Genomic DNA, 26,383 nt, shown 5'->3' on the forward strand with positions numbered 1-26,383 from the left:
CAAATTCATGAACAACTGTGTGGCTCCTTCTTTTAGTTTTCTCTCTGTCCTGTATTAATCAGACTTAGTAATGGTCCCACAGCAGTAAAAATTAAGGCCATCAAGTAGTTCTGGTTGTGACTGTGAGGAGGTTGCTCTGCAGGCTTTGGAATCAACTTTGGAAGGAAGGGAGAAAGAAGATTAGGATTTAATATCTCATTGACATTGAGGTCATTAGAGATGAGGTGCAAGCTCAGAATGTTTCATGGATGGGGAAAGAAATTGTTGTGCCCTTTCAAAGGAGCCACCCTGAGATTGGCCTGGAGTACTTAAGGGAAATAACAGAAAACCTAAATCTGGATAGTCAGAGACACACTTGAACCACTATACTCCTGAATGTGACTCCAATGTGCTAACACTGAGCCACCTCACTTGGTTGAATCAACTGTGATTGGGGCATCCTGACCACAGATCTACAACATTATTTGAGGGGTCATTGCAACAGCGGCTACCTCTGAACCACAATCTCCAGCATCTCACTAGAGACACTGGATGTTTGATCCTTCTGTCTTCTTCATCCCAGCTGCTGGAGACCTCCATGGATTCTGTACCGTTTTCTTGCCAGTGGAGCCATCAGTGCTTCTGGTACCCTAACCTGAGCAGCTGCACCTGTTTTCTTACCTTGTCTTCCAGACCAAAGCATTGATGCCCCACAAGTGCCACCCAGGACCTCATCTGGCATCAGCTCACTGCCACCACACTGTCCTCCCCCCATCAGCCAGATGTTTTTGGTTCCAAACACTGATTCAAGGAGGGAAGGATCTTGTAATCCCACAGGAGATAATGACTGATGATGCGACATCGATATGACTCACTACACCTACATTCAGTGGGGTTGCTGTAAGTGGTGAGCAACACAGCCTGTTCAAGTCAGGTCAAGATGGGCCATCAGCCAGTTGATGTAAGGCCAATGCTCACTTCTGACTGCTAGAAAAAGTGTTTCTCTCCATGGCCAACTAATACCCTAATGATAACTCTGGACCTGCTTGGAATCTGATTACAGTGCTGTCCGCCTATCACTATTAACTAACACTTCAGTGAACTGTGGAATCACTCAGCTAAGTGACTGATCACAGCCTCGCTTACAAGTGGTTTCTACCACTGAAATTCAAATCGTGCTACTGACAATTGCTTTAATTGGTAGTCCTGGAAAATGCACAAGATCAGTCATTCTTATTAACTATTTTGTATGTCAGTGTATTCCACAATTCCATAAATGACTTTTGAGATGTAAATTGGGAATTGCAGACTACCCAGAAATTTGCCAGCCACAAATTTAATCTGATACACTGATTCTCTAGTGAGATGCTGGAGCACTTGACCGCGAAAGGCAAAGGTCCCGAGTTCGAGTCTCGGTCGGGCACACAGTTTTAATCTGCCAGGAAGTTTCAAATTAAATGGTAGTTTTGTGGCTCACTTCCACTATCCTTGTAGACATAACAACCATATTAGCAACTATGTCTGAATTGACAGTATTGAACTGCTTTCAGTGATTGATTCACTAACAAACAAACAAACATGTCAAAGAACCTCTATGAGGCTTCTAGGTAGATTATATTTTTGGAGTTCAAGTATAAGCTTTGATTCCCAAAACTGCAGATAATATTTTAATGTGGGTTGAGAAGCACCTTCCTACCAAATGAAACTGTCTAGTGAGAAGATACTTTACGATGTTCTGTGAATAGGAAGAACAAAACAATTTTTGAAAGTGCAATATGATTTCAGTATCTTCCTTGCAAATCACTGGAAATTTAAAGGCAATGGACACAAAAATTTAAAGGAAGCATGTGAGTGGTTCTTGGATGGTGTGCATGCATAAATATTGAAATCACATGATATTTTTGCACAAAATCTTGTCATCATTACCAGATGGTCTGATGCATTTGAATTTTGTACATCAAAGGGCTTGTCTATGATCACCTCCATTCATTATGTGATCAGACAAGTTACACATATGAGCCAGTGCTTGGTCACATTACAAAGGTGTTGGGGTAAAATTTCCACTTCCTCTACCATTGGCACTAAAGCACAGCAAGCATGTTGCTGATCCACATGGTCTTCACTTGGCTGTGGGGCAAGAAAGCAGGCAAATCAACTTCATATAGCTCAGTGTAAATTGCTGAATGTACATAATACAACCTTCCCAAATTGCACAATCATTTGCTTGGTGAGTACAACCATGTGTCACTCTCAGCTGTGCATGCCTGAGCAGATGTTGTGAAGGTGCAGAATGCTTAGCTAGATGAGTTTCCTTTACTTGCCACTACATACCATAATGTATTGTAACATAACTTGAAACAATGTTTTCTCAGCCATGCAGAAGAGCCATGCTCCTGTTGTCTCATAATCAGTGAGAGCTCATCTGCATGCAGGAGGCTGAGGAACTACTGGCTAAGTGAAGCTGAACCACATGGTAAGCCAGGTGTGTGGAAGAAGTCCCACTATGCAGCTACACCATGCACATGTGTGGCTCTAAATGGAACCCATTTGCTTGTTCCAAGTGCTGGACTTCTAGAAGGCCTAATGTAAGTAGCTACGTGTTCCTCAGCTGATAATATACTGGCAGGTTTCTTAGATTGTCTTCTTCTTAGTCTTTCAAATAAGGGGTTGGGTGAAGTCCCTTTCCAAATTTATTAAGGGAAGAACTGTTCTTGCTACTACTTTCTGGGTTGTCCTAAGTCCTGTTACCCTGTTGATGAGTATTGTGCAAGACCATCAAGCCAGAGAAGCTTTAGCAGATGAACCAGTCAAAGACTGTCCAGATGAACCACAAATAAGTGTCCTGTTGACAAGTTGACTACTCAGGGGCTAAGAAGTTACATCCACAAAAGAAAAATGTATGCTGGTCTAGAGGCACGGAGTTGGCAGTCTCATGACTGTATTATCATAGTACATGGTTCTGGGTGGTTCATCAGAGACAGAGGTAAGATCAGGAATGCCCCAGGAAAATATGAAAGAAACACTCCTGTTCCCATGAACATAAATGACCTGTTGCATTGGATTGGCAGAAATCTGATATTCTTAGCTGATGATGCTGCTGCGTGTGGAAAAATGTCATCATTGAGTGATTACAGGGGATTCAGGATGACTACTCGCAATGGTGGTCATGCAGAGACTGTCAGAACGAAAACATAGTTGAAAATTCCTGGCAGACTAACACTGTGTGCAAGACCGAGACTCGAACTCGGGACCTTTGCATTTCGAAGGTAATTGCTCTACTGACTGAGCTACCCATGCACGACTCACAACCTGTCCCCCACAGCTTCAATTCTGCCAGTACCTCATCTCATACCTTTCAAACATCATTCTGGGAACTAAATAGTTCCTGTGGTCGAAGATGGCAGAGTTCGCAAAGTGAATGGCTAGGCAGAAACAAAGCCTAAAGAGTAACAAAAATCACTGTAAGTAAGAGCAAACAGCCCAGGTAACAATATGAAATAGAACAGATATGATCACTCACTCTATTATCAACACGTGTGCATCAAAGGTTTCAGAGAATATCTAGAACTGCTAAACAATTGTTGGGCCACATTATTTACAGGCACTATTGCATCAGAGAATGGGTCCATGTGACAAGTCGACAGTGGTGACACTTTCCATGTGACAAAACTGTGGCTATGGTCTGAAGCTTGAATAACTCTGCTCTATCCTCCTGTCAATACTTGGGCTATGTGGGCAATCTGTATCACTGTCAGATACTAAAGCCCTCCCCCTTTAATCGGTGCACAGGGCCACAGATGGCCTGGGCTGGGCCAACCTTGTCAAGGAATGGGCAAGAGTGGTGCTCAAATCCCCACCAAAAGTGCCCACAGTATCCCTCATCATGATGGCTGGGTCAAATGTTGGCACTGTCTGTTAAATTGCCAACAAACTGACAGTTTCTAGGGTGCTGATTTGTCCTGCCTGTCCTGCCTGCAGGGGAGTGGGTGCTGGCTGTAGTTAAGATAGGAACAAGGGTTCAGACTTCAAGGGCACTCCAGTCTGAGAATGCTCAATCTATGACGACTGTTTGTTCTGGGGGTCTCTGGTGTTGGTGGGAGCCGGAAGTGGCTTACAGGGAGGAAGTGGTTCCACCTCTCTTGGTTCTCACCGTTGGTCACAACTGAACCCCTGCTGCTGCCTGAAATGAAGGCAGAAGTTGTAGAGGTGGCAGGCAGGCTGTTGGGTAGGCTTGTCCTGGGCAAGGTTGCATGGGCAATGCCCAATCTACATCTGCTACCAGACCTTATTGTCAATAACAAAACCCAGGGTTCTGGACAAATGTGCAAGCCCATACATGGGAGCCCATGCAGTAATAAGGCTGTGTGCATGGGCAGCAGGCCTGACGAGCCAGGCACAGCAAGTTGAAGAGGGTGTGGGATCTGTGCTCTTATAAAATTTTGGCCGGACTATGTCTAATTACAGGGGTTGACTGTCATCTGTCATCACTATCTAGTGCACCTGCATTTTGAAGGTCTTGACCATCAGGTCACTTTCTAATTGCCCACTGGATTGAAAGAGATAGAGGTCACATACTCAATACTATTTCAATTACAAAGACCCTGAAATGTAGACCCTGTAACGGAGAGTCACTGTCCGAAACTGAATGGAAGGTGCCCCTTGTCCCTTCAATTGCAAATATGATGGAGATGGCATCAATGCTAGCTGCCGTGGTATTGGTAGCCATCTGTGCCACATATTGAAAGTGTTGTGACTCGCCGATCATTCAAAGCGCCGCCACGCAATTACGCATGTCCTCTACGTGCGGCGCTGTCTGCCAGCCATGCAGCAGGTGCGCCACCTAAGCGGCCAGCCGAGCAGCGGCCGCTAGACTGGGACTCAGTGCTCATTCGAATGCTAACGTGTACGCATGTCTTGCTTGTCAACTTACTCTGTGACTTATATGTGTTGTGTTGTTCTGAAATATATGTGTTAAACTTGACGTTATAATGATTGGCGACGAGGAAGTGGATTTTTCCTTTTCACTGTTGACCCACAGGTTTCCATGGCTACTGTCGAGCAACTATTGCAAAATCTCCTTGAACAGCAAACGCTCCTAACAGCGGCAATTCGTGATTTCGTCACGGTGTCAAATGCGGGGCGTTTCTCGTTGTTGGCTATACCTCCTTTTCCTCCTTACGACGAGACAGCGGAAGACTGGTCTGATTATGAAAAACGTCTTCGTCAGCACTTCTTGGCATTTCATGTCATGGAAGAACAACCATGTAAGTCTCTGTTCCTTTCCTGGATTTCACCTCAAATGTATCGGTTGTTGTCGCAATGCACCTCAGAAAGCTTTAAATGGCAGTGCTTGCCAGTACTACTACAGTGGCATTCACCTGAAGATGGCCAGAAGACTCTGCGCCGAAATATCGTGGCAGGAAGTTACTGATATCCGGCAGTTCTCCCGTGTTTTTATGGAACAATCAGTACGCCGGGAAAGCTTTAAACATCACATCAAGCAACTCTACGGGGAGGAAGTGATGGAATGTATTCGAAGATTCGACAAGTTATGAGAAAGAAGAGCGAGGCTGCTGAGCTTGTTGATATTCTTATTAAGTTGCAGAGACAAGGGCATTATTCCAATGTTTGCCAAAATTGTGCATTTCATAAATACCACTGCTGCAAACAACATCAAACATAAAGCAAGCATGGCTTTGGTGAGAGAAAGGATTCGTTTTACTCGGCGTGAATTGGATTCTGTGTCAAAGGACATGTTCCACATACATTTGGAATTAGCAGCAAGACTATCTTCTCTGTCGTGGGACTGGGTGGATGGTGTGACATGGGCTAAAGCAAACTGGAGCCATGATAAAGCTGTGACGAGGCAAACTGCCAAGATTGACAGACTTTCTAAACAGATGCAGCAGGAAGTTCCAACTCGACGATCTGTTGTTAATTTGACAGAGAAAACTTTAGATGACGCGACTGTGTCTGTGCTAGCAAAAGGACTGAATTTTGCTCCCACACCTGTTTCACCTCCACTAGTGGATTTCATCAGTGCCATCGAAGAAGCTGTACGCCGTCTTGATACAGATGAAGCGGAGGAAGTTCGTCGAGAGTCTTGCCGTGTATTGACCAGGGGTGCACCAATGAAGAATAACATCTCGCCCATGGAGAGGATAGCCCTCCGTAACTTACGAGCAGATGTGGATACAGTAGTCTTAAAATCTGACAAAGGAAACGCTACTGTCCTCATACCAAGGGATGACTATATTAATAAGATCAATGTTTTATTATGCGATGCAACGTATCGCAAAATCGATAAGGATCCCACGAGTCGAGTAGTGTGAAAAACAGCAGAACTTTTATCAAATAGTTCTCTACCGAAGGAGGTCATCAAGAGACTGAAACCAAACAGTTCAGTTCCACCTGGGCTATATGGACTGCCTAAGATCCACAAGGAAAATGTGCCATTACATCCAATTGTGAGTAACATTGGAGCAGCCACCTACGACCCAGCAAAATTCTTGGCATCTTTGCTCAAACCAGTGATAGGCAAGTGTGCACATCACATAAAGAATTCTGGTGATTTTATCAGTCGACTTCAGTCACTACAACTGCAAAGTAGTGATTTATTGGTCAGTTTTGATGTGGTTTCACTGTTCACAAAGGTGCCTCTGGTGGACTCACTACACCTCATTGGCAATATGTTTGGTGCAGACATTACAGCGTTGTTTGAGCACACTCTCTCCTCTACATATTTTATATTTAACAACGAATTTTACGAACAATCTGATGGTGACACCATGGGGAGTCCTTTGTCTCCCCTGGTGGCCAATCTTTTTATGGAGGATTTTGAGGTGAGAGCACTCGACTCTGCCACTTTTAAACCGACAGTATTTTGGTGGTATGTTGACGACACTTTTATAGTGTGGCCTCATGGTCTGGATTGTCTTCAAGAATATTTATGTCACATGAACTCCATACATGAAAACATGAAGTTTACCGTATAGATAGAGAAAGATAGTGTGATGGAAGAGTGATGGCACACTTGGTCACTCGGTGTACAGAAAGCCCACTCATACAGACCTTTATCTACAAGCTACTAGTTGCCACCATTGAGCACAAACAATGGGCGTTCTCAAAACTTTGGTCCACCGTGCCCATACTATCTCTGACGCCAACAGTCTTCAAGCGGAACTGGAACACCTGCAAAAAGTATTTTTGAAGAATGGCTTTTCACCTAGGCAAGTGAACAGAGCGATGAAGACCTACAAACGGACGAACAAGGAAGAGGAAGAGGCCTTCAGGTTGACTGTTTATCTACCATTTATTGGGAATATTTCTTCACAGATAGGCAGAATATTGAGAAAGTATCAAGTGAGAGTCATCTTTCACCCTCCTTCCCAAATTTCATCACTGGTGGGATCCGTTAAAGACTACTTGGGCCTGCGTAAACCAGGTGTTTACAAAATTCCGTGTGAATGCAGCAAATCATATATAGGGCAAACAACACGAACTGTGCAGGAACGCATTGTGGAACACCAACGGTATACTCGCCTTCTCCAACCCACCAAGTCCGCAATTGCCGAACATTGTATTTCCACAGACCATTCCATGAATTACAACGACACAAAAATTTTGGCCCATACATCAAACTTTTGGAGCTCGATTATCAATGAATCTGTGGAAATAAGATTGTCTGACAACGAGACTCTCATCAATCGAGATAGCGGTTATCAGCTGAACTCTGCTTGGAATCCTGTTATAGAGAAACTTCGTAGTCGACTTAGTTATCTGCATAAAGATGGAAATCGACCTGACACCGATACGCCAGGCTTTCGCAGTGGAGGGCGCGAGGCGCAGCGCACGGAGCCGTTATGAACGCGGATGCTCAGCAGCGCATGCGCAGTGTGACCTCAGAAGGCTTTAAATAGCGGAGCTCAGCGCGTACTCGCCAGTACTACTACAGTGGCATTCACCTGAAGATGGCCAGAAGACTCTGCGCCGAAATATGGTGGCAGGAAGTTACTGATATCCGGCAGTTCTCCCGTGTTTTTATGGAACGACTTTGAAGCTCATATCACGCTCAAACCCACTGCTCGGCCTAAGTTTTTTCGGGCTCGGCCCATTCCTGTGATCGGGTAAAATGGGAGTTGGATCATCTCACTACTTCAGGGGTCTTGCTTCCTGTCACTTCCAGTGAGTGGTCCTCTCCTGTTGTTGTCGTTGCTAAGTCAAATGGTGATATTCGTCTCTGTGGCGATTTCAAAGCCACTGTAAATGCTCAATGCCTCATCGACACTTACCCTATGCCCCGTCCTGAAGAACTATTCACTATACTTGCTGGAGGCCAGTATTTTTCTAAAATTGACCTGTCAGAAGCTTATCATCAACTTCCTCTCGACGCTGCTTCCCGGCAGTTTCTGGTCCTTAACACGCCTTTCGGCCTCTATCAATACCAACACTTGCCATGAGGGGTTGCTAGCGCCCCTGCTCTCTTTCAGCGATTCTTCGAACAATTATTGCTCCCTGTCCCTGGGTGTATCAATTACATGGACGACATTGTTGTCCCTGGCTCCACCACTGAAGAACGTCTTCAGAGTCTCTGCACACTTTTTCATGTCTTACAGACTGCCAGTCTTAAGTGTAATCTTCAGAAATCACAATTTTTTCAGGCATCTATCACGTACTTGGGGTTTCAACTCTCTCGGGATGGTATTCGTCCACTTCAGCAAACTGTCGCTGTGATCGATGCCCTTCCTCGCCCTACATCTGTTAAGGAACTGCAGGCCTTCTTGGGGAAAATAGCATACTATCACAAGTTTTTACCGTCTGCGGCTTCTGTGACTCAGCCGTTGCATCGCCTGTTGCATAAAAACGTGCCTTTTCACTGGTCTGCGTCATGCGATGCGGCTTTCCAGAAATTGAAGACTATACTGAAACAGGCCCCGTGCCTGGCTACTTATCGATCTGGCCAACATCTTGTTCTTGCCACAGACGCCTCTCAATATGGGGTCGGTGCATTCCTTGCGCACCGTTTTTCTGACGGTCCGGAACAACCCATTGCTTATGCCTCCAAAACGCTCACGGATGCCCAACAAAAGTGTTCTCAAATGGAGAAAGAAGCTTTGGCCATTATTTATGCACTTCATAAGCTTGGTGTTTTTCTCTATGGCTCAAAATTTCATCTTGTTACGGATCACAAACCACTTGTTTCCTTGTTTCATCCATCAATGTCACTTCCCAACAACGCTGCACACCGCCTCCAGCATTGGGCTCTTTACTTGTCTCGTTTCAATTATGAAATTCATTTCCGGCTGACAGCTCAACATGCAAATGCTGATGCTCTGTCTGGCCTTCCCATGAGTCCTGATCAGGCATTCGATAGGGACGAACTTTTGTGTTTCCACCAGGATGTTGCCGAGCAGTGGGTTGTGGACGGGTTCCCCATCACTGCGGACAGGCTGGCGGCTGCTACGGGTTCTGATCCTACCCTCTCCCGAGTTCTACGCTGTATTCAGAAGGGTTGGCCAGATCGCCCGTCCGCTACAACTTCTGATCTGTTGTGGAACTACTATGCTTTGCGCTACCGCCTCACGGCTAGGTATGGTGTTATCCTCCTTTCCACTGACAATGCTTCACCGCGTGTTGTGGTACCTGCGTCTTTGCGTGCTTCAGTCTTGCGCCTCCTTCACCAAGGGCACTGGGGTGTCTCTCGCACAAAATCTCTGGTGCGCCATCATGTGTACTGGCCTGGCATCGACTCTGAAATAGCACACATGGTCACTGCCTGCGGCCCTTGTGCGTCACAGGCCGCTGCCCCGAAGTCATCTTTGTCACCGTGGCCTTCGCCTGAGAAGCCCTGGGAGCGCATTCATGCTGACTTCGTGGGACCTTCTTTAGGTACTTATTGGCTTCTCGTTATTGACACTTACTCTAACTTTCCTTTCATTGTCCGTTGCACGTCGCCTACCTCCGCGGCAACCACCAGTGCTCTCACCCGCATTTTTTCTTTGGAAGACCTCCCCTCTATTCTTGTTACTGATAATGGTCCGCAATTTGCCCCTTCCAAATTTGCGGATTTTTGTGCTCGTCACGGCGTTATGCATGTCACGGCCCCACCGTTCCATCCACAATCCAACAGTGAGGCTGAACGACTGGTCCACACATTTAAGGCTCAGATGCGGAAACTTCTGACTTCTTCTGCTGCTGATAATGCACTTCTCCAGTTTCTGGCGTCTTACCGTTTCACCCCCATGTGCGACCACAGCCCGGCTGAGCTCTTACATGGCCTACAGCCCTGTACACTACTTCATCTTCTGCGGCCTTCCACCTCACGGCCGCGGGTGCCTTCACTTGGCCGGTTCACCGCCGACGACCTCGTCTGGGTACGGGGATATGACAGGTGGCCAAAATGGAGCCCGGGCCGCATCTTAAGACACCGTGGCAGATGCCTGTATGAAATCCAGACGGACACGGGTGTTGCGGTGTGTCATTCGGACCAGCTTCGGCCTCGTGTGCCGGCAACGCCTGTTCCGAATGCCGCTACACCACCTTCGGCTCTACCTGACGCTCGGGATCTTGGCATCTCTCAATACTCCCAACGCAGCCCTCTCACCGCCATCGCGATGCCAGCAGAAGAACGGACGCCACCAGGAGACGTGCCGATGCAGGAACCGGATGAACATCCTCTGTCAGAGCAAATCTACTCGCCTCCTCCTCCAACGGACGCCGACACATCGCCCATGTCTCCTGTCATATCAACTGGACTTGCCGCAACAGGCAGATTGGTGCATGGGGCCCCAGCAGATTCGACCCCTACGTCTCCTGTCATCTCGACCCGTTATCATCGGGGACACTTCCGTCCGTACGGGAAGCCTCCTCCTCGAGACTTTACGGCGAGTCAAACAACACCTATGGACATTAGCCATCTCCAGGACACCTCCATCAAGACCAGTGCCACAATTTCCAAGGGGGGGAAAAGTGTTGTGACTCGCCAATGATTCAAAGCGCCGCCGTGCAATTACGCGCGTCCTCTACGTGCGGCGCTGTCTGCCAGCCATGCAGCAGCTGCGCCACCTAAGCGGCCAGCCGAGCAGCGGCTGCTAGACTGGGACTCGGTGCTCATTCGAATGCTAACGTGTATGCATGTCTTGCTTGTCAACTTACTCTGTGACTTATATGTGTTGTGTCATTCTGAAATATATGTGTTAAACTTGATGTTATAACAGACAGTTAGAGAGGTGTGTCAAAAAGTAGCAATCATATTACTCCTTGGAACAGCCCAGCTAAATCAACATGTACTCTTTGTCTGGGACAATCAGGCTGTGGCCAAGGGTTGAAACACTTTGTTGTGGTTGGTTGACTGTAGGCACAAGCCTGGCAGTTCTAGACCATATGTTTTATGGCAGTGTCAACATCTCAACATCGTGTCATTGCAAATGACACCATGCTATTTCTTTCATCTGCAAGTTTCCCAATGTGTAGTGTGGAGGAGCTACAACATGTGGGGGTGAAGTGTGGTTGGGATTACCACTTGCCATTCAGACATGTCCATGGCTAACAATAACAAACTATCAGTTGCGTTAAGCTGGCATCGTAATGAAAAACATGTTGCCATGCCAGGTCAGCACCATCAGGCAGGTGTTCCAGCCAACCCAATTGTACAGCGACGACGCCCTGTGATGCAGTGGATCATGGTCTGCTTCTGTTGCTACTTTACGCACTGTAATTGGGAACTTTTACAAGCTGTGGCACTGATTGGTGTCTAAGGCAAAACACAGTATTTTGTGACAGACAAACCCTGTTTTTGCACTGCGTGGTAAGCGCTAAAGTTCATCCACTTTTGAGTACTGCATGACTGGCATATAATGGATTTCGTAGTTACAATTAAAGCATCCACCACTGCAGCTATTGGTCTGTTTTATTGGGAAGTTTTGAATCGGGACAGAATATCAAAATGAGGCGATATTTGTACTATAGCCAATAACTCTTTCTGTATTTGGGAGTAATTTTACAGTGTCACATTTTAAGTTTTAGATGCACATCAATGGGCTGTTCTGTGCCATTGGTGTATTTATGGGACAGAACTGCACCAATGCCACAATTTGAACCATTAGTGGCTAGTATTAAGCATTTGCTCAAATTGAATGTAGCTAAACAAGGGGCTAACTTAAGGACTTTTTTGTGTTGTATGAAAGCTTTCTGGCACAACTCTGACCTCACAACTTTAACATCTTTCTTCCACAAATGATTAAGCAGGTGCGAAATCTGAGCTGAACTGGGAATAAATTTCACACAATAATTGACTCTGCCCAGGAATGAATGTCACTCTTTGTGGTTCTTTGGAGCCAGTGAGTTAGTGATTGGGTCCACATGTTCCTGTGTGGTCGTGAGCCTTTCTTTACCTGACATGTGTCCCAAGTACTTTACACTTGGCTCAAGGAAACTACATTTGTGAGGCAACAAAACAGATCATGGTCCTGAAGCTACTCAGTCAACGTATGTTGATTTTGCAGGTTCTGCTCCCATGTGGCCCAAGTAGTAAGCAAGTCATCTAAATAATCCATCAATACCAGGGATACCTTGGATGAGCTGCTCAAGGTACTTCTGAAACACTGTGGGAGCACTTTTGACCCCAAATGATAATCTATTATTAATGATACATGCTGAATGACCTATTAATCACTAAAAACTTTTTTATCTGATCATTTTTTAAAGTGTAATTGTAAACTGAAAATAGGCATCAGCAAGATCTATTTTAGAAAAATAATAGTTCCCAGCCAATTTTACCAACAATTCCTGTAGCCTAGAATTTAGGTACAGATGTATGTTAGCTTGAACATTAATGGTAGACTTCGAACTGCCACAAGTTCTAAGTGATTCACTTGGCTTTGTAAAAACTTCCTGTTGCACAATACAGTGTAGGTTCAAACAGTTGCTCATACTGTGCACATAATGCATCAAGTTCCTTGAATAGAACTACATTTGAAACTAGATTCACTCAGTCTTGAATTTGGAAACCAAACACCACAAAAGCATCTAAGCCAAAACTTTTAGAAGTTTTACAAGAGTTTACTACCAGCAAAGTTAGTTGCCAAGCTACATCATTGTACTTAGCTTAGACTACAATCTGACCCTGCGGATCAACTGTCCATTGTTCATCACCAATCTGTGCTGAGGATACCTCAGTAGTGCGGAGCTGATGCGCCAGTACGTGTGCACATTAATAAGAGACATGGCCACGCCTGTGTCCAATTTGAATTCTGCAACTACTCCATTAATTTCCAGCTGCAGCATGAGTGTAGGCAACCCATCTGCTGCTTATATTGCCACAGGCAAGTTAGCGGCTGTTGCAGTTGTTGCCTGCTGGCCAGAGCAGACATCTGCTAGAGGCCCCAGTCTGTGGTATGAAAAAAAAAGGACATCACCAAATGGGCAGTAATGCCAGCGATGTCTTGGATTGAAAACTGGATACAATTTGATTGTACTAACTTTCCTGAAACTCTTTGACAACAAGTGGTAGGAAACTTTGGTATGAACCTCTGCTGACTTTGAGACATGCCTACAGTGAACAAAATACTTTGCTTTGTGTGTGTTGACCAACAATGAGGGTGGTGGACTGCTAACTACTACTCTAACTACTGATTCCTCCTTTGCCAGTGTTGTGACTCGCCGATCTTTCAAAGTGCCGCCGCGCAGTTACGCGCGTCCTATACATGCGGCGCTGTCTGCCAGCCATGCAGCAGCCACGCCACCTAAGCGGCCAGCCAGCCAGCGGACGCTAGACTCGGACTCAGTTATGATTTGACTGTTAAAGTGTACACACGTCTTACTCTGTTTACTTGATCTGTGACTTTCATGTATTGCGTTGTCCTTGAAATATATTTGTTCAACTTGAAGTTATAACAATTGGCGACGAGGTAGTGATTTTTCTTTTTCATCGTTGACCCACGTGTTTCCATGGCTACTTTAGAGCAACTATTGCAAGGTCTCATAGAACGGCAAACACTTCTCACAAATGCGATTCATGATTTCGTCACGGCATCAAATGCGGGGCGTCTCTCGTCGTTGTCTCTACCTCCTTTTCCTCCTTACGACGAGACGGCGGAAGACTGGTCTGATTACGAAAAACGTCTTCGACAGCACTTATTGGCATTTCATGTCGTGGACGACCAAACATGTAAGTCTCTGTTCCTTTCATGGATTTCAACTCAAATGTATCGGTTGTTGTCGCAATTGGCTCCTTTGAAAGATCCTGCGTCTTTGTCCTTTGCTGAAATGTGCTCACTTCTGTCCGTTTATTTTCAAAAGCATACGCATGTGGTAGCCTCTCGTGTTGCCTTTTATCGTTGTCAAAAACAACCGAATCAATCCTATCGCGCTTGAGCTGCTGAACTTCACGGCCTCAGTAGAAATTGTCAATTTGTTACTGACGTTCACAAAGAATCCTACGCGGATTCCACAATACGGGATGCTATTATCCGGTCAGTGCCGGACAAAGAAGTTAGGCAACGTGCCCTTCGGTCGGCAAATCTGACTCTAGATGAAGTCCTATCCATCGCTCAGTCTTTAGACATTTCTCGTGCCGCTGGAGCGCAAATAGAGGCAAGGGGTGACGTCGGGGAAATACAACCTCTGTGCACTGTTGACGAAGCGTGTGGCGAGTCCCCGCCAGCCGACGTGGCCGAAGTACGCTCCCAAGCGCAGCCTCGGCCTAACCGTAAACAAACCTCTAAGAAACTGCAGCAAAACCCATGGCAACTTCCTTCATGTCCATGGTGTTTTACGAAACATTCACGAGAGGATTGTCCACAACATTGGGCCGTGTGTCACAAATGCAAAAAAGGGGGGGGGGGGGGGTCATGTGTCATCCATTTGCAAATCCGACCGCAAACATGATGTTCATGAATATGGCGCTGATTCTGATTCTGTGTTATCTGTCAATTGTACTTCTTCCCTTTCCCTTTCAGGGAAGTTATTCCTCACTGTCCAAATACTTGGTCGAGAGGTTGGCATGCAGGTGGATACTGGTTCTGCTGCCACTATCGGCAATTCTCAGTTGGGTTCGCCAATCCTGTCACCTGTCACTAGGCAATTACGGACTTACAACAAACAGAAGATTTCTCACTTGCGACAATTTGATGCGGAGGTATCTTACAAATCTGTCGTTCGCGCTGTTCCCATATTTGTGGTCAACCATAGTAACGTGGAGAATCTTTTTGGTTTCGATGCCTTTCGCATTTTTGGGTTCTCCATAGATGACTCTGTCAATATCGCCTCTGATGCTATTCTTTATGCTCAATTGGATTCCTAGTCGACGGCATTTTTGTCCCTTTTTTCTCCTGGGTTAGGCCATGCAAACAACTTTGGAGCTCATATCACTCTCAAACCCACTGCTCGGCCTAAGTTTTTTCGGGCGCGGCCCATTCCTGTGGCCCTTCGTGAATATGCCAAATGGGAGCTGGATTGTCTCACTGCTTCAGGGGTCTTGCTTCCAGTCATTTCCAGTGAGTGGTCCTTTCCTGTCATTGTCGTTGCTAAGCCAAATGGTGACATTCGTCTCTGTGGTGATTTCAAGGCCACTGTAAATGCTCAATGCCTTATCGACACTCACCCTATGCCTCGACCTGAAGAATTGTTCACTAAACTTGCTGGAGACCAGTATTTTTCTAAAATTGACCTGTCAGAAGCTTATCATCAACTTCCTCTCGACGTTGCTTCCCAGCAGTTTCTGGTCATTAACACACCTTTCAGCCTCTATCAATACCAACGATTGCCATTCGGGGTTGCCAGTGCCCCTGCTCCCTTTCAGCGATTCTTGGGACAATTATTGCTCCCTGTCCCTGGGTGTATAAATTACATGGATGACATTGTTGTCCCTGGCTCCACCACTGAAGAACGTCTTCAGAGTCTCTGCACACTTTTTCATGTCTTACAGACTGCCAGTCTTAAGTGTAATCTTCAGAAATCACAATTTTTTCAGGCATCTATCACGTACTTGGGGTTTCAACTCTCTCGGGATGGTATTCGTCCGCTTCAGCAAACTGTCGCTGTGATCGATGCCCTTCCTCGCCCTACATCTGTTAAGGAACTGCAGGCCTTCTTGGGGAAAATAGCATACTATCACAGGTTTTTACCGTCTGCTGCTTCAGTGGCTCAGCCGTTGCGTTGCCTGTTGCATAAAAACGTGCCTTTTCACTGGTCTGCGTCATGCGATGCGGCTTTCCAGAAATTGAAGACTATGCTGAAACAGGCCCCGTGCCTGGCTACTTATCGACCTGGCCAACATCTTGTTCTTGCCATGGACACCTCTCAATACGGGGTCGGTGCCGTCCTTGCGCACCGTTTTTATGACGGTTCGGAACAACCCATTGCTTATGCCTCCAAAATGCTCACGGATGCCCAACAAAAGTATTCTCAAATTGAAAAAGAAGCTTTGGCCATTATTTATGTTCTTCATAAGTTTGGTGTTTTTCTCTATGGATCCAAATTTCATCGTGTTACAGATCACAAACCACTTGTTTCCTTGTTTCATCCATTAATGTCACTTCCCGACAAGGCTACACACCGCCTCCAGTGTTGGGCTCTTTACTTGTCTCGTTTCAATTATGAGATTCATTTCCGGCTGACAGCTCAACATGCGAATGCTGATGCACTGTCTCACCTTCCTATGGGTCTTGATCTGGCATTCGATAGGGACGAACTTTTGTGTTTCCACCTGGATGTTGCCGAGCAGCGGGTTGTAGGCGAGTTCCCCATCACCGGGGACCGGCTGGCGGCTGCTATGGGTTCTGACCCTACCCTCTCCCAGGTTTTACACTGTATTCAGAAGGGTTGTCCAGATCGTCTGTCGACTAAGACTTCTGATCCGTTGCGGAACTACTACGCTTTGCGTTACCGCCTCACGGCTAGGTATGGTGTTATCCTCCTTTCCACTGACAATGCTTCGCCGCATGTTGTGGTACCTGCGTCTTTGCGTGCTTCGGTCTTGTGCCTCCTTCACCAAGGGCACTGGGGTGTCTCTCGCACACAATCTCTGGCGCGTCGTCATGTGTACTGGCCCGACATTGACTCTGAAATCGCACACATGGTCGCTGCCTGCGGCCCTTGTGCGTCACTGGCCTCCTCCCCGAAGTCATCTTTGTCACCATAGCCTTCGCCTGATAAGCCCTGGGAGTGTATTCATGCTGACTTCGTGGGACCTTCTTTAGGTACTTATTGGCTTCTCGTTATTGACGCCTACTCTAACTTTCCTTTCATTGTCCGTTGCACGTTGCCTACCACCAAGGCAACCACCAATGCTCTAGCTTTGGAAGGCCTTCCCTCTACTCTTGTTACTGATAATGGTCTGCAATTTGCCTCTTCCGATTTTGGGGATTTTTGTGCCCAGCACGGCGTCATGCATGTCATGGCCCCTTCGTTCCATCCACAGTCAAACGGTGAGGCTGAACGACTGGTCCGCACATTTAAGGCTCGGATGAGGGAACTCCTGACTTCTTCTGCTGCTGATGATGTGCTTCTCCAATTTCTGGCTTCTTACCGTTTCACCCCCATGGGCGACCACAACCCTGGCTGAGCTCTTACATGGTCGACAGCCCGGCACGCTACTTCATCTTCTGCGGCCATCCACCTCATGGCTGTGGGTGCCTTCGCTTGGCTGGTTCACCGCCGGCAACCTTGTATGGGTACGGGGATATGGCTGGCAGCCAAAATGGAGTCCTGGCTGCACCTTACGACACCGTGGCCAACGCCTGTATGAAATCCACATGGACACAGGTGTTGCAGTGCGTCATTCGGACCAGCTTCGGCCTCGTGTGCCGGCAACACCTGTTCCAGATGCCGCTACACCACCTTCGGCTCTACCTGATGCTCAGGATCCTGGAATCTCTCATTACTTACAATGCAGTCCTCTCACCATCATATTGGTGCCAGCACAAGAACTGGCACCACCAGGAGACGTGCCCATGCAGGAACCAGATGAACATCATCTGTCGGAGCAACTCTACTCGCCTCCTCCCCCTATGGACGCGGACACATCGCCCATGTCTCCTGTAATAACAACCGGACTTGCCGCAACGGGCAGATTGGTGCACAGGGGCCCAGCAGATTCGACCCCCATGTCTCCTGTCATCTTGACCCGTTATCAACGGGGACACTTCCGTCCGTACAGGAAGCCTCCTCCTCGAGACTTTACAGCCAGTCAACCAACATCTATGGACGTTAGCAATCTACAGGCCACCTCCATCAAGACCTGTGCAAAAACTTCAAAGGGGGGAAAAGTGTTGTGAGTCGCCGATCTTTCAAAGTGCCGCCGCACAGTTACGCGCGTCCTCTACATGCAGCGCTGTCTGCCAGCCATGCAGCAGCAGTGCCACCTAAGCAGCCAGCCAGCGGCTGCTAGACTCGGACTCAGTTATGATTTGACTGTTAAAGTGACGCCCGTCTTACTCTGTTTACTTGATCTGTGACTTTCATGTATTGCGTTGTCCTTGAAATATATTTGTTCAACTTGAAGTTATAACAGCCAGACTACTGGATGATTGGATCCTTAGCAAATTTGATGATGTTGTTCGTTGGTTGTCATCAGTTGATAGTAAAATCAAGAGCAACTACTGCTAGTACTAAGAAAGTAAACAAAGTATCATGAGACATAGCTTGCACTGATACTGTTACCTCATGAGCTTTGGCAATTTTTAGCACTTCACTCAGTGTTGCATCAAACACTCTAAAATGTTTGCAATGATTTCTCTATCAGGAGCTAGACATATAACAACATCATGGATCAATGAGTCTGCATATGATAGATCACACTGTTTTAAAATGACAAAAACAGACCTCCCAATTGTTGTTTGCCTCATCAAAGCAAGTGAATGGTTCAGGAGGGAGGCAATGATGCTGCAGCTGCAGACTGTTGCTGGGTTTGAGTAGCTGTAATAGCAATTCCTGCTGTTGCTGTTGGAATTCTCACTACTTTTCTTGGCGTTGCTGGAATTGCTACTGTCGCAGTTGCAACTGCTGCTACCCCAACTTTAGAAACTCAGGACTAATGCTTCACAGTGAACAGATGCATGGTAAGAAAGTACTCATCATCACTTTTCCATCCTACTCTGCCTAGATAGAACACACTTTATGATGATGCAGACTGGCAGTGATGTTGAGACTGGTGAAACAGACAGACACTTCCTGTGGTTGATGAGAACGGAGTTCACGAAGTGAACAGCTAGCCAGAAACAAAGTCCACACAGTTGTGAAAGTTGTCATAAGCATAAATAAAATGTCTAGGGAGCAATCCAAATCATAAAATGTAAACATAGGCAAGATCAATTGCTTTACTATAAATGGCACATATTGAAGGCTTCAGAGAATAGTGACAACTCCTGCACACATGCAAGGCAGTGATATTTACAGAAACTGTTGCTCCAATGGATGGGTCCACAGCTCACATGAAAGGGCAGGGTGACATTATGGCCTCTGCATGAAAAACTGCAGCTGTGGTATGAAGACCGAATATCTCTGACGTTTCCTTCATATCGATACTTAAGCTGGACAAGGAATCAGAATTATTGTCAGATGCTGAAGAATGTTTATAAGTTTCAATTATGTCTTTTCATTATGTAATGGATCAGACACAATTGAGGGATATTGTATTCTCAAATGGAAAAGACATACGAGTTTTAGTGAGAAGCAAACAACAGCACTATAATATATACAAATCTTACAAAAATTGAATTTGTTAAATGTGATTTGCAGAGTATCCATGTAGATGTAGTTCCTTTACGGTAAAAATGAAATTACCGTATAGCATTATTGACCGGGAGACCCCGTCTGGAATTGTTTGGCCACCGGTGCAACACCACTATAACAACATGTGGAATGAAGAAGATGAGAGGAAATGATTAGGGCTACACAAATACCCGGTCCACATGTGAAGAAAATATCTAACCTGGCTGAGGATCAATCTCTGGGACCCAACGATCTAGAGACAGCAACGCTAACCATTAGACACCAGCTGTGGACTTCCTTTATGGTGTTTGAACTTCACGCTGCACTTATTTCCACAGTGTAGCTTTAACAGCAAATTAGTGTTTTTTTGGGAAACTTCAGTAATTTTATAGCATTGTAGTTACCGTTTTACTAAGAGATCTTTTTCTCCTTGCTTAACAGCATAAAGTCCTGCAGGTGCAAATGCTTTACCAGTCCACAATGAAAAACCTTGATTGAAACTCGTGAACATTCAAGATGCAGCTTTCAGCTTTTGCTCTGAAATACCTGAGAGAAAGAGAGAGAGAGAGAGTGTATTTAGTATTTATGTGCAATCTGCCATCTAATCAGGCCTTATTCTTGCTATGCACAGTCAAGACTGTCTTGGATTTTTACACACCAACTGGGTTTAAAACATTCCTTCAAAATACAATGACAATCCACAGAGACAAAGAACATTTCAAGGAGCACCTGTATCACAAAACGCTCTTACAAGCCAGCAAATCCACTACTGAAGAACAATGTTTTTCATAGACACACACAAAGAGGTGCAAAGTTGTTTACCTGGCTGCTACTTACTACAGCAATACAGTAAAAACAAGAGACTGTAAACCCACATTGCAATACCCTGATAAATCAACACAGAGAATACTAACTGAGTAGTGAAAGCTAATGTCAGTGCTTCAAAGCTTAGTGATAGCCACAGAAGCCTAGCAGATTTAAACTCCACAATCTCTTTGTTGTGATCAGATGAACGCATTTACATTGCATGTCCAGAGGAATAGTGATTTGAATAAGTGAGCACATATATACATTCATATGTGTCCCACATTATCAGGTGTCAGATCACCTGATGATAACTGAAATATATGTCCATAAATAGTGTAATTTCTATGAATTTTTGTGTCACACGACCTGAAAATAACACAAGTACATGCCAGCAAAGACTTAGATCAAATTTAATGCAAGTATTTTATCCGAACATACCTTGGATCAGCACCAAAGTCATGCTAATTAAAAGTACAAATATGCTGTTCACTTTTGGGCTGCCTTTGAAGAACCAGTTTCTTACTGCTGTGAATAAAGCAGTTTTCTTGTATGACGTCTTAACCCTTGGAGCATTAGGCAATTTGTTGTTGAGAAATTTACTTTCTCCAACTAATGCACACAGAAGCTTTGCAATCCATCCTAGGTAAGCTAATGTCATACACATTAACAGAAGGATCTGGTAGTAATTCTGGTAATAGTCAAGACCAGACAAACTTAAGGCAACCAAATTTTCACTGAGTAATATCTGAAAAGGAAGGAAAACATGCTATCATAATTGTTCTGGTATCACACTTTGTAACTTATTAAGTATAACAAACAAATAAACAAAAAGACTAAAAGCATGCTTAGTCTTATAAACTTACAGAAGTGTGCACACACTGAATAAAGTGGAGCACACCCATTAATGAAGTAGAATGCTAGTCTCAATTTCCAGCAGTAGATTAAAAAAATATATTCAGTTTAGCTCATATATGTGGAAAGAATAATCAAATTATATTATAATTTAATAGAAAAGAGAATTCATTCTTTTAAAAATGTAAAATTACAAGGAGACAGATGACTGGCCATTATTTACTTTCAGGCTGCAAAACTAACTTTTGCAACTGTGGTTCCTTCCTCAGGGAGGAAAGAGGACTTTTTGAATTTTGGGAAGGAAGGGAAGGGTCACACAGACCTCAAGTTGAGAGCAACTCACCTGCTGTGATGACCACGAGAGAGAAAGATTAAATTCATGTCAGAGAGGGTAGGAAGTCAAAAACAGCACACTAGTAAGCAATGTGCCAGTTTTGTTCCACAGATGATAGAATGACAGAACAAGAAGTAAAAATGAATTGAGAGGAAGAAAAAAAAAGAAATGTAAAGAACAGTGCAATAAGAATTAAGAGACAAGGAAAAATGAGAAGAAGGTGTCGTGGTGATGAGGGGAGACAAAAGCAGTTGCCTCTCATCCTGGCGTCTTGAGTAACCTGCCATTCCTTTTTAACCTTCCTGGAGCTATCCAAAAATCTACGAATATTTAATCTGCCTGTTGCCCTTCATCCATGGTTTGCAGGATATCATGAGAAAAATGCAAGCTGAGTTTTGCACAAGCTATGCTTTCTAAATCTGTACTGATTTGTGGACAGAAGCTTATTTGTCTCACAGAAATTTATTACACTCAAAGTCAGAATACACTCAAGAATTATGCAGCAATCTGAGCTATGGATACTGGTCTGTAATTTTGTGGGTCTGTTCTTGTGCCTGCTTAGCGATTTTAGGTAGGACCAGAATATTCTTGAATTTTTGTTAACAGTGGACATTTTATATATGCATGAATTTCTACTAACTTCTGCCTGTCAGCATTTCAGTGACCTTTTAAAATTTTAAAAATTGAGAGTGCAACAATCTATGTTTTATGAGCATCTTCTGAAGTTTGTTATTAATCCATGGCAAGCCTTTTCCACTTACTCAGCACATATTTTTCCAGAGAGTGTCATTTACAGTTAGTTTAAACTCTGCCCATAATTCCTCTATGACCATCATACCTAAACTAAATGACGTCCATTCATTGTCTAAGTAGGACACTAACAATTGCCTATGTGCTCTTTCCAACAGTAAAACTCTCCTGCATTCTTGATGAACTGATTAACTTTGATAACTGTTATTGGTACAACAGTTCTAAATTGTCATAGCTATGTTGGAAAAGTACCAGAGCTCCAAGCTCTAATAGAAAGTACTGGTGCTCAAATTGTTATAGGCACTGAAAGCTGGCTAAAGCCGGAGATAAGTTCAGCCAAAATTTTTGTGAAGAACCCAATGATGTTCCGAAAGGATAGGATAAACACCACTGATGATATCGTCTTTGTTCCTGTTAGTATCTTGTAGCAAAACTGAAGCGGATACTTCCTGTGAGTTAATATGGGTAGAGGTAAATTCTTGGCAAGCAGAGCAAAATAATAATTGGATCCTTTTACTGACCTCCCAACTCAGATGATACAACTGCTGAAAGGTTCAAAGGGAACTTGAGTTTAATTTCAAATACACACCCAACTCGTACAATTATAGTTGGTGATGACTTTAAATTACCCTCGACATGTTGGCAAAAATACATGTTTAAATCCGGAGGTATGCATAAAACATCATCCGAACATTCTCTAAATATTATTTCCACCAGTTAGTTCATGAGCCCATGTGAATAGTAAACAATTGTGAAAACGCACTTGACTCCTTAGCAACAAATAATCCTGAGCTAACAACGAGCATCAAAATGGATACAGGAATTAGTGAACACAGGTTTGTTGCAGTGAGACTGAATATTGTAACCCACAAATCCTCCAAAAATAAACAAAAAATATAACTATTCCAAAAAGCAGATAAAAATTCACTTGACACCTTCCTGAGAGACAATCTATACTCCTTCCAAATTAACAATGAAAGTGTAGACCAGATGTGGTTTGAATTCAAAGAAATAGTATCAACAACAATTGAGAAATTTATACCACATAAATTAACGAACAATGGAGCTGATCCCCCTTGCTACACAAAATGGATCAGAATACTGTTGCAGAAGCAAAGGAAAAATGATGCCAAATTTGATTGAATGCAAAATCTCCAAGACTGGCAATGTTTTACAAAAGCTTGAAATTTAAAGTGGACATCAATGCGAGACGCTTATAATAGTTTCCACAACAAAGCTTTGTTTCGAAACCTGGCAGAAAATCCAAAGAGATTCTGGTCGTATGTGTGGTAGGCTAGTGACAAGACACAGCCACTGCCTTCTCTGCATGATAGCAATGGAAATACTATTGCCTACAGTGCTGCAGAAGCACAGTTACTTAACACAGCCTTTCGAAATTCCTCTACCAAAGAAGATGAAGTAAACATTTCAGAATTCGAATCAAGAGCAGCTGCCATCATGAGTAACTCAGAAGCAGATATCCTCAGAGTAGTGAAGCAACTTAAATCACTTAATAAAAGCAAGTCTTCTGGACCAGACTGTATACCAATCAGGTTCCTTTCACAATTTGCTGATGCAATAGCTCCATACTTAACAATCATATACAACCACTCACATGACGAAAGAAAGATCTGTACCCAAGACTTGAAAGTTGCACAGGTCACACCGACATTCAAGAAAGGTAGTAGGAGTAATCCACTAAATTATAGGCCCATATCATTAACGTCGATAAGCAACAGGATTTTGGAACATATACATATTCGAACATTGTGAATTACCTTGAAGAGAGTGGTCTATTGACACATAGTCAACATGGATCACAAAAATTGTTCTTGTGAAACACAACTAGCTCTTTACACAAACAAACTGTTGAGTACTATTTAAAAGTTATTTCAAATGTATTCCATATTTCTAGATTTCCAGAAAGCATTTGACACTGTACCACACAAGCGGCTCGTAGTGAAATTTCATGCTTATGGAATATTATTTCAGTTATGTGACTGGATTTGTGACTTACTGTCAGAGAGGTCACAGATCATAGTAACTGATGGAAAGTCATCGAGTAACACAGAAGTGATTTCTGGCATTTCCCAAAGTAGTGTTACAGGCTCTCTGCTGTTCCTTATCTGTCTAAATGATTTAGGAGACAATCTGAGCAGCCATCTTAGGGTATTTGCAGATGATGCTGTCATTTATTGTCTAGTAAACTCATCAGAAGATTAAAACAAATTGCAAAATGATTTAGAAAAGCTATCTGAATGGTGCGAAAACTGTCAACTCATCCTAAATAATGAAAATTTTGCTAAAAGGAATCTGTTAAACTTCAGTTACATGACAAATCAGTCTAATCTAATGACTGTAAATTCAACTAAATACCCAGGAATTACAATTACAAACAATTTAAATTGGAAAGAAAATGTTGTGGGGAAGGCAAAACCAAAGACTGTGTTTTAATGGCAGAACACTTAGAAAATATAACAGATCTACTTAAGAGACTGCTACACTATGCTTGTCCATCCTCTTTTGGAGTACTGCTGTGCGGCCTGGGATCCTTACCAGACAGGATTAATAGAGTGATGATGATGAGGCCCCATACTCTGAGGAGCATAGGGGACGATGCGGAAGACCCGCACCGCCGACTAAACATCGAGAAAATTCGAAGACGAGCAGCACAATTTGTATTGTCGTGAAATAAGGGAGAATGTGTCACAGACATGATATAGGATTTGGCCTGGACACTATTAAAACAAAGATGTTTTTCATTGTGGCGGAATCTCCTCAAGAAATTTCAGTTACCAACTTTCTCCTCCGAATGGGAAAATATTTTATTGATGTCAACCTATATAGGGAGAAATGATCAATATAATAAAATATGGGAAATCAGAGCTCACACGGAAAGATATATGTGTTGTTTTTCCATACGTTGTTTGAGAGTATAATAACAGAAAATTATTGTGAAGGTGGTTCGACGAATCCTCTGCCAGGCACTTAAATATGATTTGCAGAGTATCCATGCAGATATAGATGTACACGTACATGTAGGTAACCATCATGATAAAATCATGATCATCACTTCCTGTCTCTATAAGGGCACTGTTGACAAGATCAGGCTTGGTTTTAGCTACAAGGTCTAAAATATTTCCATTGCATATGGGTTGTTGAACTAGCTGTGCAAGACAGTTTTTGGAAAATGTATACAAAATTACTTCACAAGGTTGTCTGTTCGCATCATCTGCAATGAATCCATAGTTGCCCTTTCTAACCTCGGCAAGCTACTTCACCTCCAACAAACATTGCATTAATGGGGTGCTTCCATGTTACTCTGTGTAGATTTCTCTGATTGATGCTACAATTGTTACAGTGGAATTGGGTGGCCGGTAGGAAAATCTGATGATTAACTTGAGTTTACCTAGGCCAGTTACTCGCATCAACTTCACAATCAGATGCAATTTCAACCTTGATAGACATTATAATTTTATCAGTTGCAATGAATACTCCCTTTCCTGTAGTGTCCAATCTGTCTTTTTGATATATGTTCCACACCACATTAAATACTACAGAACTTTCTGCTTCAGGTTTTATCCAGTTTTCAGTTCCAAGTATAATTCGAGCATGACAGTTTTCCTAGAGGGCAGTAAATTCAGGGACTTTTGTATGAATGCTTTGGCAATTTACTGTAAAAATATTGACAAAGTTTCCATACTTTGTACCTGGTTTCGGTCTCTGCATATCAACGGGTGAGCATTCGTCAGAGGACCTCAAACTATCACTCAGCCTAAAGAAAAACCCTATGCGCACTCCACAAGTACTCTGATACCCAAGTAGCTGCTTCCTCTGTGTGTTGCAACCCTGAATTATCACAGAGAATCCTACATATCTTCACCCCATAATGCAGGTCCATAAATCTGGAGCCAAGACCATCACAGAATTGACATGTCTTTGGTTGAGATG

At 44.0% G+C, this 26,383-nt stretch overlaps 1 protein-coding gene across 2 annotated transcripts in view; it reads right to left on the bottom strand.

Annotated features, from left to right (window-relative positions):
- The window catches only part of LOC126262245 (GPI ethanolamine phosphate transferase 1), a 274,209-nt gene that overhangs the window by 91,733 nt on the left and 156,093 nt on the right, over window positions 1–26,383 (bottom strand). For both annotated transcript variants that reach the window (XM_049958725.1, XM_049958726.1), the window contains one exon: window positions 20,935–21,241. In XM_049958725.1, the coding sequence (XP_049814682.1) occupies window positions 20,935–21,241 (307 nt within the window). The remainder of the gene's footprint in view (window positions 1–20,934; window positions 21,242–26,383) is intronic.

Source organism: Schistocerca nitens, chromosome 6 (assembly GCF_023898315.1).
Source record: "Schistocerca nitens isolate TAMUIC-IGC-003100 chromosome 6, iqSchNite1.1, whole genome shotgun sequence".
Classification (NCBI taxonomy): Eukaryota; Metazoa; Arthropoda; class Insecta; order Orthoptera; family Acrididae; genus Schistocerca; species Schistocerca nitens.